At 45.2% G+C, this 18,098-nt stretch overlaps 1 protein-coding gene across 2 annotated transcripts in view; it reads left to right on the forward strand.

Moving 5' to 3' along the window:
• The window catches only part of LOC127656368 (oxysterol-binding protein-related protein 3-like), a 112,431-nt gene that overhangs the window by 74,423 nt on the left and 19,910 nt on the right, over positions 1-18,098 (forward strand). The window contains exons 10-14 of one of the 2 annotated variants that reach the window (XM_052144670.1): positions 8,352-8,444; positions 8,838-8,997; positions 10,913-11,043; positions 14,567-14,674; positions 16,914-17,051. In XM_052144670.1, coding sequence (XP_052000630.1) covers positions 8,352-8,444; positions 8,838-8,997; positions 10,913-11,043; positions 14,567-14,674; positions 16,914-17,051 — 630 coding nt within the window. The remainder of the gene's footprint in view (positions 1-8,351; positions 8,445-8,837; positions 8,998-10,912; positions 11,044-14,566; positions 14,675-16,913; positions 17,052-18,098) is intronic. The other variant, XM_052144671.1, reaches the window with a different exon arrangement.

Below are 18,098 nucleotides of genomic sequence, written 5' to 3' on the forward strand. Positions count from 1 at the left end.
TATTCACAACGGTCGCTGGTAAGCCGGCTAGCTCTTCCGCATCCCGTCCAGGGACCAGACGTGGAGGTTCCAGAGGTCTGGGCGCGGGTGCCAGAGCGTGCCCCGTCCCTGAGAGAGGAGGTCCTTTCTCAGGGGAATTCGCCAGGGAGGAGCTGTCGCGAGAAGTCTGAGTTCCGAGAACCAAGTCCGAGTGGGCCAGTAGGGGGCCACTAACGTGACTCGCTCCTCGTCCTCCCTGACCTTGCACAGCACCGGTGCAAGAAGGCTCACTGGGGGAAATGCGTACTTGCGCAGCCCCGAGGGCCAGCTGTGTGCCAGCGCGTCTGTCCCTAGGGGAGCCTCTGTTAGGGCGTACCAGAGTGGGCAGTGGGAGGTTTCCTGGGAGGCAAACAGGTCTACCTGGGCCTTGCAAACCGTTCCCAAATCAGCTGGACCGACTGGGGGTGAAGCCTCCACTCCCCGCCGGGCAGGCGTTGTCGTGATAGCGCGTCCGCTACGACGTTAAGCTTGCCGGAGATGTGAGTGGCACGCAGCGACCTGAGGGAGCGTACGCCGCCTTGGCGATTTATGTACGCCACCACCGTGGTGCTGTACGATCTCACGAGGACGTGTTTGTCCCGAACTAACTGGAGGAACTTCCTGAGGGCGAGAAGGACGGTCAGCAACTCCAGGCAGTTGATGTGCCAACGCAGCGGGGCCCCTTTCCAACGGCCCGCTGCTGCGTGCCCGCTGCACACGGCACCCCACCCGGACCGGGAGGCGTCGGTTGTGACCAGAACACGTCGGGACACCTGCTGCAGGGGCACTCCTGCCCGTAAAAAGCAGAGGTCTTTCCAGGATCAGAGTGTTTTGAGGCAGGCGGGGGTGATCCTTACCCGATGCGTGCCGTGATGCCATGCTTGTCTCGGGACTCGAGTCTGGAGCCAGTGCTGGAGTGGTCTCATATGCATCAACCCCAGCGGCGCGACCACCGTGGAGGACGCCATATGCCCCAGGAGCCTCTGGAAAAGTTTTAGAGGGACCACTGTGCCTGGCTTGAAGGAAGCTAGGCAATCCAGCACCGACTGAGCACGCTCGCTCGTGAGACGTGCTGTCATTGAGACTGAGTCTAACTCCATGCCGAGAAAAGAGATGCTCTGAACCGGAGTGAGCTTGCTCTTTTCCCAGTTGATCTGAAGCCCCAAGCGGCTGAGGTGCCGGAGCACCTGGTCTCTGTGTGTGCATAGTAACTCTCGAGAGTGTGCTAGGATAAGCCAGTCGTCGAGGTAGTTGAGAATGCGGATGCCGGCTACTCGTAGCGGGGCAAGAGCCGCCTCTGCGACCTTCTTGAAGATGCGAGGGGACAGAGACAGGCCGAAGGGGAGGACTTTGTACTGAAACGCCTGGCCGTCGAACGTGAACCGTAAGAAGGGTCGGTGTCGTGGCAGAATTGAGACGTGGAAGTACGCGTCCTTCAGGTCTACCGCTGCGAACCAATCTAGATGCTGAACGCCAGCCAGAATATTTCTCTGCGTGAGCATTTTGAACGGGAGTTTTAACAAGGCCCGATTGAAAACTCGCAGGTCGAGGATTGGTCGTAAGCCGCCGCCTTTCTTGGGTACAATGAAGTAAGGGCTGTAGAAACCATTCCTCATTTTGGTTGGGGAATGAGGGACAGGCTCTACCGCGCCCTTGGCTAAGAGGGTCGCGATTTCCGTGCGCAGGGAACTGGCATGCTCACCGTGTACTGCGGAAAAGCGGACGCCCCTGAAGGGGGGCGGGAGCCGGGCAAACTGAATTGCGTAACCGAGTCGAATGGTCCGGTGCAGCCAGCGTGATGCGTTGGGAAGCAAAAACCACGCTTCCCAGCTCTGCGCTAGGGGCACCAAAGGGACCAGTATTTTGGACGTACCCGGCGGGGCCTCGCAGCGGGGCGGAACAGGTAATGCAGCGTCGGGCGGCTTCGTTGCGGCCTGAGGCTGGGGTGCTGAGAATAGACTCAAAGCACTTACCTTGCTCTGCGCACCCGGCAGGGGGCGGGTTCGTGACTGAGGAGGAGGTCTGCTGGCGTCCTCTGGACTCGTCTGAACCGGCCGGCCGGGGGGGCTGTCGTAGGAAGGCGGGATCGCCGCGTCCGATGTACACGGGACTGTCGTAATCTGAAAGCAGATTGCCGTGAGAACGGCATTTGTGGGCCAGGTGACCCAGAGGCAAAGGAAATAGCTCTTTTATTGAGAATGTGGGTACCACAGCCCCCGTCAGGGGGTGTGGCAAATGAAAAAACAAAGGATTCTCCTCCTGGCCCTGCACCGGGGGACGGAGCGGTCTTACCACCTCCGGAGCTAACGTCTTGGGCTCTGGGTCGGCTGTCTCAGGAACACTTGGGAGCTTTCCGGGTCCTAGAGGGGGTTCGTGAGACAGGGGGCGTCGCCGCCTGCGGGTGCTCGGCAGCTGGGGCTGAGAGCTGGGCCCGGGTTGAGGCAGAGCAGGAGCTGGTTTCTTCGCAGGGGGACGCCTTCGGCGGGCAGACGGGGCAGGGCCCGTAGCGGCAGGTCTGCGGCGGGGCATGATATGGGAGATGGCCTCCGTCTGCTTCTTCACCGCGGAGAACTGTTGGGCGAAGTCCTCGATGGTGTTGCCGAAAAGGCCAATCTGGGAGACAGGTGCGTCCAGGAAGCGGTTCTTGTCGGCCTGACGCATCTCGACCAGATTGAGCCAAAGATGGCGTTCCTGGACCACTAGGGTGGCCATCGTCTGTCCGAGTGCCTGCGCTGTGGCTTTCGTCGCTCTCAGGGCGAGGTCGGTCGCTGAGCGCAGTTCCTGCAGCACATCAGGATCAGGTCCACCCCGTGCATGCTTCTGAGAGCTTTGGCCTGGTGGACTTGCAGGAGGGCCATCGCATGCAGGGCGGAGGCAGCGCGTCCAGCCGCACTGTAGGCTCTTGCGTTGAGCGAGGATGTTGTCCTACAGGGCTTGGATGGGAGTACGGGGCGACCGCGCCAGGAGGTAGGGCTACCGGGGCATAGATGGTGCGCAACTGCCCTATCGACCTGGGGAATCGCCTCGTATCCGTGGCGCTCTCCGCCGCCGAGGGTGGAGAGAGTGGAGCGGCTGGCACCTAGACGAGCGGAGAGCGGAGCTCTCCACGTAGACGTCAGCTCATCATGCACCTCCGGGAAAAACGGGACTGGGGGGATGCGAGGCCGCGAACGGAGCGCTGCCCCCAGGAACCAATCATCCAACCGTGAAGGCTGTGGGGAGGACGGAGGGTTCCAATCCAACCCCACGCTCACGGCGGCCCGGGAAAGCATGTCGGACATCTGAGCGTCGGCCTCAGCCTGGGCCTGCTGGCCCGAAGTCAGCAGTCCAGGGGAGTCCTCGGCATCAGACACCGCACTCTCCGATGCAGCGGCGAGCTCATCTGCTTCGGACTCGGGAGGATAGACGGCCAGGCCGTGAGGCGAGCCGCTATCGCCGCGAGCTTGGACGGGGACCAGCGAGCGTGTCGGGGAACAGGAGGTTCGCGGGGGGCTACCGGCGAAAACCACACCCGCTGCCGCCCCCAAATCGCCCCCAGCACCAACCGCATCGTCCTCAATCCCGTGGGAAGAAGGAGCAATGCGGGGTGTGGCTGGGGTGGCTTGCTTTCTATTGAAAGCAAGCCGCGACCGCAACGTGGTCATGGTCATGTTCTCGCAGTGAGAACATGAACCATCCACAAACGCCGCCTCGGTATGATCGCGGCCCAAACACACGAGACAGCGCCTGTGGCCGTCTGAAGCGGAGAGACTTCTACCGCATCCAGAAACGACACAGGGGCGGAAAGGCATCTTGAAAAATCCTCGTCCTTAAAAGGACGTTCAACGCCGCTGTGTTTGCTCTTTTAGAGAAATTTGCTCTTTTAAAGGAAATCACTCTTAATACACAGTGTGTGTGTCTGCGCTGTCGAAGCGCTCAGGGGCAACAATGCACGCCGTGCAAAGTACAGAGAAAGCCGCTGTTGTGCGCCGTCAAATCCAACAGCAAGCAGATCGTCAGAGATACAGGAACGTTCAGGGTGTGTATTCTCGCAGCAGACTGCAAACAGACCATCGGCTCGAAGAAATTTTCTGACTAAACTTCCGTGATTTGCCCCGCTTAAATACCCGTATCGCGGGGTGGGGTATGCAAATACTGACTGCCAACTCTCATTGGCCCTTTTCAATAGGTCAGAGGTGAATATCGGCGCTCAAGAGAGACCCCTAGTGTCACTTCTCCGACACAACGTGGAGAGAGCGACAGAAGGGGAAACTAAATTACACGTTAGTTAGAAAGCAAAACTTGAATTGTGATTTTAGGAATTGTTTCCCTAAAATCGCACAACACGTAGTACAATATCATAAACTATGTATAACACTGAATAGTTCATGGAGCATGAATATTTCACAACACAGTAACTTCTAAAAAGTAGTTAATACTTAAGTATTTATTAAATGCTATTATTTCTGGAGGTCAGGTTTCAGGATATTTTTTACATGTTTATGTTGATAAATCTTTTGTATATTTGATACATGTTTAAATTATTAAATGTTAATACAGTTCCCCGTCTGTCGCTCACTTTGAGGTTGTGTTGAAGAAGCGACACTAGGGGTCTCTCTTGAGAGCCTTTTGCATCTCTGATCTATGAGAAAAGGCCATTGAGAAATTTGGGGATGGCAGCGGGCTCGGTTTCGCCGGGTACTTCCCCGCGAACCACCCAGCCATGTCTCAGTATTGCCTCGACATTGACACTTTCTATGGTTCACATTCGCCGGCCAGGCGAATCAGTACAAGGTCCTCTCCTTTGGCATGTTCCTGTCCCCTCGAGTCTTCACGAAGGTCGCAAAGGCAGCCCTTGCCCCGCTTCAGGAAGCAGGCGTCCACATTCTCAACTACTTCGACGACTGGCTCATCCTGGCCCACTCCTGAGAGTTACTATGCGCCCACAGGAACCAGGTGCTCAGGCACCTCAGCCGTTTAGGGCTTCAGGTCAACTGGGAAAAGAGCAAGCTCACCCCGGTTCAGAGCATCTCTTTTCTCGGCATGGAGTTAGACTCGGTCTCAATGTTAGCGCTCCTCACCAACGAGCATGCGCAGTCAGTGCTGAAATGCCTCACTGCATTCAGGCTGGGCACGGCGGTCACCTTAAAACATTTCCAGAGACTCCTGGGGCATATGGCATCCTCCGTGGCGGTCGCTGGGGTTGATGCATATGAGACCGTTTGAGCACTGGCTCCAGACTCCGTGGCATACACCGTTTGTTCATCACCCCCGCCTGCCGCCAAACTTTAAAACCCTGGACAAACCTCTGCTTTCTACGAACAGGAGTCCCCTTGCAGCAAGTGACAACTCGCCCGTCATCTTCTCCTTTGGAGCCAGCAGCAACTCAAGTCACTGCGTGCCACTCACATCCCGGGCAACCTCAATGTGTTAGTGGTCGCGCTATCACGACAACGCTTGCCTAGTGGAGAGTGGAGGCTTCACCCCCAGTCAGTCCAGCTGATTTGGGAATGGTTCGGCAAGGCCCAGGTAGACCTGTTCGCCTCCCGAGAGATCTCCCACTGCCCGCTCTGGTATGCCCGAACAGAGGCTCCCCTCGGAGCAGACGCACTGGCACACAGCTGGCCATTGGGGTTGCGCAAGTATGCATTTCCCCCAGTGAGCCTTCTTGCACAGGTGCTGTGCAAGGTCAGGGAGGACGGGGAACAAGTCATTCTAGTGGCTCCCTATTGGCCCACTCGGACTTGGTTCTTGGATCTCGTACTCCTCGTGACAGCTCCTCCCTGGCAAATCCCCCTGAGGAAGGACCTGGCATCCGCACCCAGACCTCTGGAACCTCCACGTCTGGCCCCTGGATGGGATGCGGAAGATCTAGCTGATCTACCACCTGCTGTCGTAGACATGATCAACCAAGCCAGAGCTCCCTCTACCAGGAAATTTTACGCCCTAAACTGACGCTTGTTCGCAAATTGGTGTTCTTCCCGGGCTGAAGACCCACAGAGGTGCGCAGTTAGGTCAGTGCTTTCATTCCTGCAGGAGAGGTTGGAGGGGAGGCTGTCCCCCTCCACCTTGAAGGTGTATGAAGCTGCTATCGCGGCCCACCACGACACAGTAGACGGCAAGTCTTTGGGTAAGCACAACTTAATTATCAGGTTCCTAAGAGGCGCCTGGAGGTTAAATCCCTCCCGGCCGAGCCTGTTCCCCTCCTGGGATCTTTCAGTGGTCCTCTCGGGCCTTCAGAGACCCCCCTTTGAGCCGCTAGAATCAGTCGGATTCAGGGCCCTCTCCTTGAAGATGGCCCTCCTGATCTCGCTCGCCTCCATCAAAAGGGTCGGGGACCTGCAAGCGTTCTCTGTCAGCGACACCTACCTGGAGTTCGGTCAGGCAGACACTCACGTGATCCTAAGACCAGGCAACATGCCCAAGGTTCCTACCACTCCCTTCTGGGACTAGGTAGTGAACCTGCAAGCGCTGCCCCGGGAGGAGGCATCCACTACCTTTCCCACTGGGTAGTGGATGCCATTATGTTGGCCTATCACACCCAAGCGGTTCCGAACACACTCAACAAGAAGTGTTGCATCCTCATGGGCACTGGCCAGGTGCACCTCCCTTGCAGACATATGCAGAGCAGCGGTTTGGGCAACACCCAATTCCTTTTGCGAGATTTTACAATCTCGCAAAAGGGTTGAGTCGGTTTCGTCCCATGTTTTCTCAGGTCCGAGCCGGCGGACCTGCGTCTCCTTTGGGCAGTCCTCATGGACCCCCGGTTGCCGTGTTTGTAGCAACTCCTCCCTCCCAATGAGGTAGGATGTACCACCGCGCCATTCTCCACATGTGACCTAAAAGCCCATGTGATGTATTTCACCACTCTTTACCTCCCCAGTCTGGGCAGGTGTGGTCTACGCAGGGTCTTTCCCCCCTGAAAGAATAGGAAAACTGGGAAAGATCGCCTTCCCGATGCATATGATAGCGTCAAGCCGCTTTAACTCTATGCGAGAAACATAGAGAGAGAAAATGCATGACTGGCGCTGCCTGCTCCCATGCTTGGCACGTCGCCTTGTTCCCCCCTGCTGGGGGTAAAGAACCAGAAGTCTTTGATGATTTTATGGGGCGTTTGGGAAGGGTACATGCAGCCTGGCACAGCCGGTCACTTTGGCACGTAAAATGAGGCCGAACCTCATTGTCGGCTCTTCTCATAGATCAGAGATGCGAAAGGATCTCAAGAGAGACCCCTAGTGTCGCTTCTTCGATCCCATCCTCCATCAGGGAACGGAGGTTATATCCGTAACCTAGACGTTTTCAAAATGTTTGTATACTTGGTAAAACATGGTCTGTTGTTTTACCAAGTACTTATTTTTGTTATTTTGCACGTTGTATGTAATATTTGTTGACTAAAATTAGATCCTTTTTAGTCTAAGTAAAATGAGTGAATATGACATAATGAATATTGAAAAAATTTTAAAACATTTTGTCAAAAAACAAAAACTGTTTAAAAAGTAACAGCTTTCCAAGCTACACATAATTTGAAGCAGTTAGTGTAGCCAACTGTAACTAGTAACTACTTTGTAGTGTAGCTGACTACAATCAAAGTAGTTAATGTAAGTACTTTGCATAGTTCAAAGTTGCAATGTTTGGTAAACAGCATAACTAATTTAATGCCACTGGAAAAAAAAATATAATATTCAAGTTAGTAGGGTTACTACTTTGGTTAGCTTCTCCACAACACTGCAAATCAGAATGTGTGCTTGGATGCTAACCAATGGCATGTTTATATTGTATAAGGTTCACTTGGAATAAGTTGTCAAATATTTCATCAAAACTAATAATAATAATAAAAAATTAAAAAAAGTCCCAAAATGTTGCTGCCTTCTCAAAAGGTCAGTTATATCCCCTCAGGACATAGTCCTGCTGTACCTGTTAATGATTATCTTTTTTCTTGCTTAAAGTCCAATTTCAGATAGCACAAATTCAGATGGATAGCAAGATGAGTTTTGCAGTTTTAAAATAAATTGCAGTTTTCACATAACCACTATAACAGATGTGACATTATTCAGTAAGCTTTCCTTTCATCTGCCTTACATTATTAGAACTGCTATTTGCTGTCTCTGTTGCACAGATAATATTTTGTCCTAGAATTACTTAAATTATTTTAAGAAACAAAGAATAGGTAAATAAGTTCTAGATAAGTGTTTAACCTCTTAACTGGCAGACCCACCTGAGGGACGGAGTGGACAGAGCTATTGTAGGGTTAACCCTGATGTATATAGGGAGGCTAAAATAAACTTTAGAAGTAATAAGAGATTCCTTAAAATACTGTACATAAACAGTATTTCAGTTTCTTTCTATCTGTTTAGGCTTCAACGTATGATAGCCCGAAAAAAGAGAAAAGACATCATAGAAAGTGGCGGAACAAGAATTATGGGAAAGACAACAAAACAACCCTACAGGTAGTGTTCTTTCTACTGTCAGACCTGATAATAAAAGACACAAAGTCTTTCTGTAGCTTTGTTCTGTAACAAAGCAGTTATTAATCACTCCATATAAAACATTTGTTTGCTAGACAGCCATACATTTTTAATGTAATGTTTTATTGAGCTTATTTGCTGACACAATACATGCATGAATAATATGATGGCAATGAAAGTCACTCTCATCCCAAAGCAGCATGCTAAATGTTATAATATTGCCTGAAGTAGTACTGCATGCACCAGAAATCATAAAGAATTGAAATTTCCTTTTATGTTTTTATCAGACAGTTTAATTCTGAGTTTTCTCTATACGTAAATAAATTGCAATGTAATTTATCTTGTGCCTGGTAACTTCTGCCTCCTCTTATGTAGGTTCCAAGCTGTATCTCTTCAGGGTCTATCCGTCTCCATGCGTCCAATCCCAACCTCTCCTCAGTTGAGCTGGCCAATGAGAAGAGTTACCATGAGCCCCTGGACTCACCTATAGACGTATCCAAACTGCAGGAAGACTTCTGCCGTGTTGCAAACAACCGTGAGTACTGCTAAAGTAACAAGAAAAAAAGTTGCTTGAAAAAAGTTTTCAACTTGTAGTGAATTATTACTGGAATAATGTATTGGTTTATCTTTCAAAGAAGTTCACATAGAACGAAAAGTCTCTCATTTAGAAACCCTCATGTTGCCCCAAGCCGGTATAAATTTTGGTCTGTTACACAAAAATATTTATTTTAGAAGATTTGAAATATTTGAAAAATGAGTCATTTGGAGCTTGACAGCCCCAGACCTCATTCACTTTCATAATAAGAAATAGAGTGGCATAGGATATTCCTTCGAAATTCACTCTTTCTCTCCCAATTTATTATTTTTATTGTTTTTGATAGAGTTTAGGAGAAAACTGCCAGCATTCAAGAGAATGCAACAGGTGGTGGTTGCAAATGGTTTCTTGTGGTTTCTCTTCATTCAGATTGTGACATTTTCATGGTAGTGATGCACCGAAATGTTCTTGGCCGAAACCAAAACTGAAAATTCTGTTGGCACCGGGCTGAAACCGAAAATGCTATATATATATAATATATACTGTGTATGTATTATATTTCTTAATAATCTATCTATCTATCATATATATAAACTGACTTTTGCCTAACATAAGCAAATATTTACCTTACAAATTGCTAATAAAATACTTATGAATACACAACAAAGGACAAAAGCATAACTTCCTATTCTACATTTTCTTGTATCTGTCCATAATCCATATTGTCAATATTGTTGTGAGTAAAAATAAACTTGAGTTTATCTGTGACAGTGTCACTCACTGATCCAGTATCAGATGAAAAGCGTGAATTTGCCCATTTGCAAGAGACCCCGAGTGGGGTTTTGAGCCAGGATCAAAATGGGTGTGGGTAGGAGAGAGGAGGGCGCAATTTAATAAGCTTAAATAATAATTTTAGATGCCAGATTCCCACTTAGTTTGGACACTTTTCCCCATGGACACTTTAATTCTCCCTTCTGAACATTTGATGTTGATTTTTATTTCAAATAAATGCCTCTCCGAGGCCTGACACCATGTCTAGCTCTTGCTAACCCTGCCACAAATCCATTTAAGAAGAGTGGCATATCATACTGGGGATCAGAATCCAAAACACCATATATGGTGAATTGAACTGATGTTCATTCTAAGGATTTGGTGCTCCTGAACTTGCTCTAATGTGAAACTGGTCAGCAACATTGAAATGGAAAATCTGTTATTTATATATTTTTTCATGCAGGTGGCAGGCCATCATAAATGGGGCAACATCAAAGACATGCAAATAGTCAGAGCTTTGATATATGGCGGTTTATTAATGGTGCTCCTGTGATGCGGTTTCAACAATTACTGATTAAAGCTAGACAGAGATGGTCTTGCTAATACAAAATGAATGATACGCTAGCAGCTTTCATTTAATGGAGGCCGTGGAATAGTAGTTGCATCTCAGGGCTTGTAATCAGAAGGCTGTTGGTTCGATTCCCTCAAAGAGTGAGCCTGAAGCTATCACCATTGTGCTCTTGGCAAACCCATGTTGTTCCTGGAAGATTGACCCTGTAATAAGTGGACTATAAATTGTCTTGGATTAAAGGAATATTTCACCCAAAAAAGACAATACTAAATTCTTTCAGTATTTACTCCCTAATGTCACTCCAAACCCAAATTACTTTCTGTCTTAAGCGGAACACAAGAGGTGAATTTTTAAGAAGTATTCACAGGGTTTATTTGCCATTTAAAGTGAGTGAATAATGACTCCTCTGTCAAGCTTAAAAAAAGAAATCGATCCTGTTTCATAAATGATACATGGAGATGTGAGAATCAGAATTGTTAAACCAGAACCTGATACCTTTAACCTTGTTTGCCTGTACATATCATATATATTTCAGAAATGTTCCTTAACTCTTTGTTATTTGTGTGTTTTTAGTTCACGCAACCATGAAGTCAGCCGTAAGCATGCTGACAACAGAGAAAGAGAAACTCAAACAGATGCTGGAGCTTGAGCCTTGTCCTGTCCCCTCAGCCCAGCTCGTGGGATTGAAGAGTGCCCTAGCGGCTGTATGCATGCAAACACACACACATTTCCTCACTTCCTTGGTCATTCTCTCTATTCTCTCATACTAACCATTTGTTTGCTGACAATCTTTGTTTCTTGCCTAAATATTTCCTTGAAGCATTGCATGTTACTCAAAGCGTATGTCTTCTTTTGTATGGGTGTAATGTTGATTTTTGCCCCAGTTTCATATTAAAACATATTTAAACAGACATCAATTTTAAATCGAAGTAAGGAAGTCTGACCTTTCGTACAAACAAATTAATATGGTCAATGTCAAAAATTGTCTTTCATTTGGTCAGTGACCTAGAAATAGTGTCAACTGTTCTGTTTAAATATTTGCTCAGAATCCTAAAATTTGTCTGGTTTAAATGAAAAAAGTCCCCTATTTTCAATGTGTTCCCAGACCTTACGGCCCAACTGTTTTATCAATTCAGAAATGGTCAGAACATAGATTGCTTGCATTGTAAGTTTATAAAGTGTATGTAGGATGGTATGTGCGCTTGTAACAAATCTCGAGAACAATAGAGTTGACCCTCCCAGGAACTATTTTGACTTACTAAAAGCAGTCTGTGCTAAATCTAGATCTCGAACACAGAATTATGAGTCATCTTCCTCAGTGAGTCATGTTATTGTAAAGCAGACCCCCACTCTAGAAATTCTGAGAATTAACACTAAGATAACATCTTTTATCTGTTAGAATTCCAGCCTAGATGGACACATCTTGCCTCAAGTAACTTCAGAACTCTAAATATTTGCAGTATGTCCAACTAGACTGACATTTTAAAGGAACAAGAACATTCTGTCTTTACTCACCCTCATGCTATTCCAAACTCATGACTTTTTTTTCTCTGTGGAAAACAAAAGGTGATATTTTGAAACATTTTCACACAGCTCTTTTCTATACAACAAAAAGCATGCTGTGTACAGGGCTGTCTATATCCAAAAAGTACACATCTTTTTTTTTAAAGTAGGTGTCACGATTCCCCGTTGTCTGCTCAGTGTTTCACTTGTCATCTGTCTTAAAACTACACTTCGCATAGTTCCCTGCCCTCATCACTGCCAGCAGTCACTCATTGTTCTCACCTGTGTCCTGTTTGATCATCACTCTCCCTGTGTATTTAAACCCTGTTTGTTCCCCAGTCATTATTGATCGTTGAATGTAGATGTTTGTGAATGTCACCCTTGCTCTCCGTATATGTTATTCCTGCCTTTGTATTCCATGGATGTCTTTCGTGTTTTGTTTTCCCATCGTGGTCGTTTTATTTGTTCCAGTCTTGTTTGTCCTATTATTTTCAATAAATCCACATTTAGATCCTCTCCCCTCGTCTGCCCTCGTCTGCCTTCATCTGCCTTCATCTGCCTTCATCTGCCTTCATCTGCCTTCATCTGCCTTCGTAACAGATTAACATCTACGGAGAGCAAGGGTGACATGCACATACATCTACATTCAACGATCAATAATGACTGGGGAACAAACAGGGTTTAAATACACAGGGAGAGTGATGATCAAACAGGACACAGGTGAGAACAATGAGTGACTGCTGGCAGTGATGAGGGCAGGGAAGTGTAGTTTTAAGACAGTTGACAAGTGAAACACTGAGCAGACAACGGGGAATCATGACAGTAGGCCATACAACTGCACTGTATTTTTAATCTTCTGAAGCCATACCATAACTTTGTGATAGGATAAGACTTACGTTTAGCTTCAGTTTATTAACTGAAAATGTTGTCTTTCGCTTTAGCTCTCAAACCTTATTTGCGCTTCCACATATCCAACTAGGTTTGTCATTGTGACAAGTCTCTAGCTCTTGGATGAACCACCTCTCTCCATGGTTTTAGGAGGTTGAGGTGGTAAATCTGAAATGCTACACCTCTATCTGTTCATTTAACATCATAATCGATTTCCCTACTCGCCATGTGACCTCAAAGGGTCCTGCCACTTGATGAGTAATTTAGTGCTCGATGTGGGGAGTTATGCAAAAACGTTATCTCTCGGTGCAATTTCCCATATCCGAGTACCTTAGGGCACAAACCACACACCAATACACTTTATTACAGGACCCATCAACACAAATTTCCCTCAGTGTAGTAATCGCTGGCCAATTCATAACCAAGATTATTGGATGGGTGAGGCGGGGACTAACCACAGCCTTTGTCCCCCGTGAATATCCCCATGCACACACCTTACCTTCACACGCCGGCTTGTATCCAAAGCCTTGGATTGAATCAAGCTTTGGTGAATGGAGGTTTGATTACAACCTGAATCTACCAAGGCTTGATATGTACCCCCCTTTATACGCACCGATTCCATTTCCAGGGAACAGGGACAGAATGAGGGGGAGGGGAGGAGGAGGGAAGGGAGAGAGAGAGAAGAGGGCTTGCTGGCCCACGGATATGGTCCTCAGCCAGCTAGGCTGCCCCATCCAGCGATGCTGGTCAGTGGCACTGGACCCACTCTGCTGTCCCTTTCGGTAGCCGGTCGATGAACTGCTCCATTACCACCAGATCAAGTAGCTCCTTGACACTGCGGTGTTCAGCCAGCATCCACCTCCGGCAGGCATAATGGAGTTGTCGGAGAAGGCGAACAGGCGGCCATGCTTCCTTTAAATCCCTCTCCGCTCTCACTGCAAACAGCTGTTAGAGGTGATTTCCAACAGGTGTCAACACTTACGTACTCATTCTCTCAGCCTCGCTCTCCATTCACGTCACTCGGCCATGCCCCCATCACCACAGTCATGATCAGTTAAGAGATATGCAAGAACCAATGCTGTTTGGCATCATTGATGTCAAACTGAATATGAGCAAGTGTAAATGAGATTTAAGAGATACAGCAGCAGGCAAGAATTTTTGGGAATGGGTGATTGCAACAAAATTTGCCTTGGTTCTAAAAAATACCCAAATGCCATTTTATTACAAAATCAAAAGAAACATTAGAAATTATATTTTCCATATAAAAATTAAGCCTATTTTTAGGTTCACCAAGATAATTTTTTACATTGTGACATTACATATATAGACATTATAGTACTACCTTGATATAACATTTCACTTCACAAAATATATATTTTTTTACTTCAATAAAGTAAAAGTTTGACTGTTACAGTAATGAGAATCATATTTGAAAAGAATGGGAATAGTAAAAGTATAACGTTCAAACATTTTAAGGTAAAGAGAATTGGGTAAAATGTGCTGAAAATAATACCAATGATCTTAATTGTTCTAAATGTAGGCTTCATTTTGGTTATGCAAAATATAGTTTCTCATATATATATATTTTTTATGACTTTTGGGTTGAATATGATGAAGACATTTTGTGAGAATCACCAAAATAGCTACATAAATCTAATTTACTTTTATGTGCATTTATACAGTAGTCCTTTACGGAGCTTGACCTTCCCTGGTCGTTGAATGCTTTCTGTGAATGGAAAAGATCAGCATGAACATTTTTGAAAATATTTATTTTGTGTATAATAGTTTGGAGCTTTGTGTGCAAGCCATGTGAGTATTTGCTGGTTGCTTTTGCAGGCTGTAACACAGAACGCTGAGCTGAGAGAGCGTCTGTGCAAGATTCATGCTGAGTCGCATATCTCTGAGCCCTCAGTCCATATAAACCTCAGCCCTGTCCCCCTGCAGGTGGGTGAGGGAAATGTGCTATCATTAAACCTCCCCACCCCTCCCCTGCTCCCTAAACAGTAGCACCACTCTTTAGCACATAAACTTACATCTTACTCACAGTCCAACTTGAACAACCATATTTAACGTGTCTTTAGCATTGTCTGTGCAACTGAGGATTTTTTATTTTTTTGCTCCTTATTTGCAAAATTCAGCACTATTTGCCCGATTATACTGAATTTTTGTATTTATCTGTGTTTAGTGTCCATGTTAACACACTCGTTATTATCATATTGCCCAAGTAGCTAGGTCGTAAACAACAGATTGACCATTATCAAAACCAGATCATTTCTACAGCTCTTACCAACCATACACTTTATTTTTCATTGCAGATTATATAAATAAAAATGCATTATGGTAGAAGAACATCATCATTACATTTGTCAACTGAATTTGTATCCTCAGGATAAAATCATAAGTTGATTTATGCTAATTGAATCCACAGAAATTCTATGGAGAGGATGAGCCAAACTCGCTAGTGCCAGTTAATCATGTCTCTGGGTAGTATATGCCCAAAGCCGCTTGCACGCACACTAACAAGCTTACATACAGATCCCACGCTTCACATGCTATCAGTGATATGTTCCTGTGGAATTACTCTGTCAATAACCCACTACTCTAATTGACATTCTAGTCAACACAATGCTTTTATGCTAATTAGCTTGGCAAGCTCTGCCAACTTGTGTCTTATGTCTGAATGCTTCATAACAAGTCGTGATTCGAAATAAATAGTTTGATATTTAAGCTTTCTAAGTGAGTCTTATGCTGATAGGATATGTCTCCCTCATTCTGCCTTATTGATTACTTTAATCTTGTGTTCGGACCCTTTATCCTGTTTCCTTTGAATTTAAACTACTGGGGTAATATCAGGAAAACTGTTAAGAAATGTCCAGGTCATATTTCACCTCAAAATCAAAAGAAACAAGAAAATATTTCAAATTAAGCTAATTGGGCATATTTTTAAGACCATTAAGATATTTTGCATTGTTACATTTAATTAATGCCCTGAAATTCCCTCATAGATTTCTTACAGTAATTACAATTATTTGCACATCTTTCATCTGTATATTCTGTGCAGTTCTTTTGCTACTTTAATTGTGATTAAGTGTATTTTTCACATGATTAACTGTAACTGTTAACACCACACAATTAAACAATATCCATTAAGTTGTCAACAGCTTTTGGTAAATTTTGCGACTTGTAATCCAATAATTTTTTTAAACATTTGTAGTCACCTACATTTTTTACAGATACAGAAAGAGTGGTAAACATTTTTTATCGCTAACTCCCACAAACACCAGTATGCTAGAGTAATGCAAAAGTCTCTCACCATTTACTCACCCCATGCCATCTCAGATGTGTATGACTTTTTTCTTCTGCAGAACACAAATTAAGATTTTTTTAAAGAATATTTCAGCTCTGTTGGTCCTTTCAATACAAGGGAATGGTGATCAGAAAAAAGCACATAATAGCAGAAAAAAAATGACTCCAGTGGTGTAATCTATGTCTTCTGAACAGATATGAAAGATGTGGGTGAGAAACAGATCAATATTTAAGTGTTTTTTTACTATAAATCTCCACCTCTGCCCACCCCCTACCAGTATGTGGCGATATGCACGTAGAATGTGCATTGCCAAAAACAAAAGAAGAATACTGTTGAAATGAAAGTGAGATTTATAGAGAATTATCTATATCACTTAATATCACTTGTGGATTTAACCACTGGAGTACTTTTATGCTGCCTTAATGTGCATTTTGTTTTGGTCAATATTCACTTGTTTTGTATGGACCTACAGAGCAGAGATGTTCTTCTAAAAATCTTGGTCTGGAAAGAAAGTCATACACATCTGGGAAGGCATGAGGGTGAGTAAATAATTAGAGAATTTTTCATTTTTGGGTGAATTATCCTTTTCATCCTGAATGAATTATTTCATTACTGTAGTAGAGAATGAAATTTGTTTTTCTTTACTGTAATTTGAAGGGGAAATGTAATTAGGGGTCATGAAAGTAGTGTCACAATGCAAAAACGGTCCTCAAAATAGGCTTTTCTTTATGCAAACTATAATTTCATTTTTCTTTTGATTTTGGGGTGAAATACGACCCTTGTCATTCTTAGTGCAGCAAATAAAACGGTTCTTGCTGCGAAACACATTTGCCTCAAAAATGGGATGCCTTAAAGCCATGATTTGTCTTCATTTAGAAGCAAGACTCCAGCGATGGTTCCCACCCCCTTGTCCACCAGGCATCCAATGAGAGCAGAGCTTCCATTACAGAGTCTCTCTCAGAGTTCTTTGATGCACAGGAAGTGCTGCTGTCAGCTAGTTCTTCTGAAAATGAGGTTAGGATCATTAAAACTCTCTCTATGTCCCAGAACTGTGATGCCACAATGTTCAATAGTTCAACTGCCTCCACTTTACCCTTTACCACCAACTACTTAAAGGCTTGCTTGAACAGTTCTGTCACAATGAGAGCTAGGCAGATGAGAGAATTTAAATTTTTTGTTGAACTGTTCCTTTAACACCTTATTAGGAGACAGAGGAAGGGGCTAATTACATTAAACATGTAATATGTGCTACAGATGACATTCCAAAGCTAGAGTAAGTAGCCTGTCTGCCTCTTCCACTTTGTGACAGAACTGTTCAAGCAAGTAATATTGAAATTTAGATAATTGCTTGCCTCTCAAAATACCCCAGAAAGATCTAAGGTGCAAATTTGGCTCCTGTGAGAATTAGCACCCTCGAAAACAGCACTGACACAAACACAATGAATTCTATTATACATTCAGTGTCATCATAATGTTGTTCATGAGAGATCCATCACCCCGTAGATGTATAATGCTAAAGTGTGATTTTTTTCTTTCCACCAATAGTGTCACCAAACAAATTTGCTAAATATTGACTGTTTACGAACAAGTATCCTGAACACCCCTCTTCTGCCATTAGTGGCACAAACAGATATTCCCACCCCAAAATCATGCAATTGGTTGAGCCAATATTGCTATGTTGGGCTGGACAGGATGCTCAAACAAACAGAGCAATGTTTTAAAGGTGCACTCAGTAATTTTCTCCTCGTTAAAAAAGATTAACTCATTAAGACATGAATTGTAATTATGCAATATATGTAAGAGATCGTGAGCACATTAAAATGAAGACTCTAGCCATATCAGTAATCTTATAAAAGCTGTTTTATTCTACATGGAGAGGGTCCACACATGGGGGCTGCCATGTTAGAATCACATGACCATCTGAATACTACTTGATTAATCTCATTAACCTGTTATTTGACACTTTCATTCATTGATTAAAGTAATCATGTCTGACTGTGAATACCACATTTCTACAATGGCATCAGAAAACTATTGATTTTAAATGATGCTGCATCCAAG

Source organism: Xyrauchen texanus, chromosome 15, assembly GCF_025860055.1.
Source record: "Xyrauchen texanus isolate HMW12.3.18 chromosome 15, RBS_HiC_50CHRs, whole genome shotgun sequence".
Lineage (NCBI taxonomy): Eukaryota > Metazoa > Chordata > Actinopteri > Cypriniformes > Catostomidae > Xyrauchen > Xyrauchen texanus.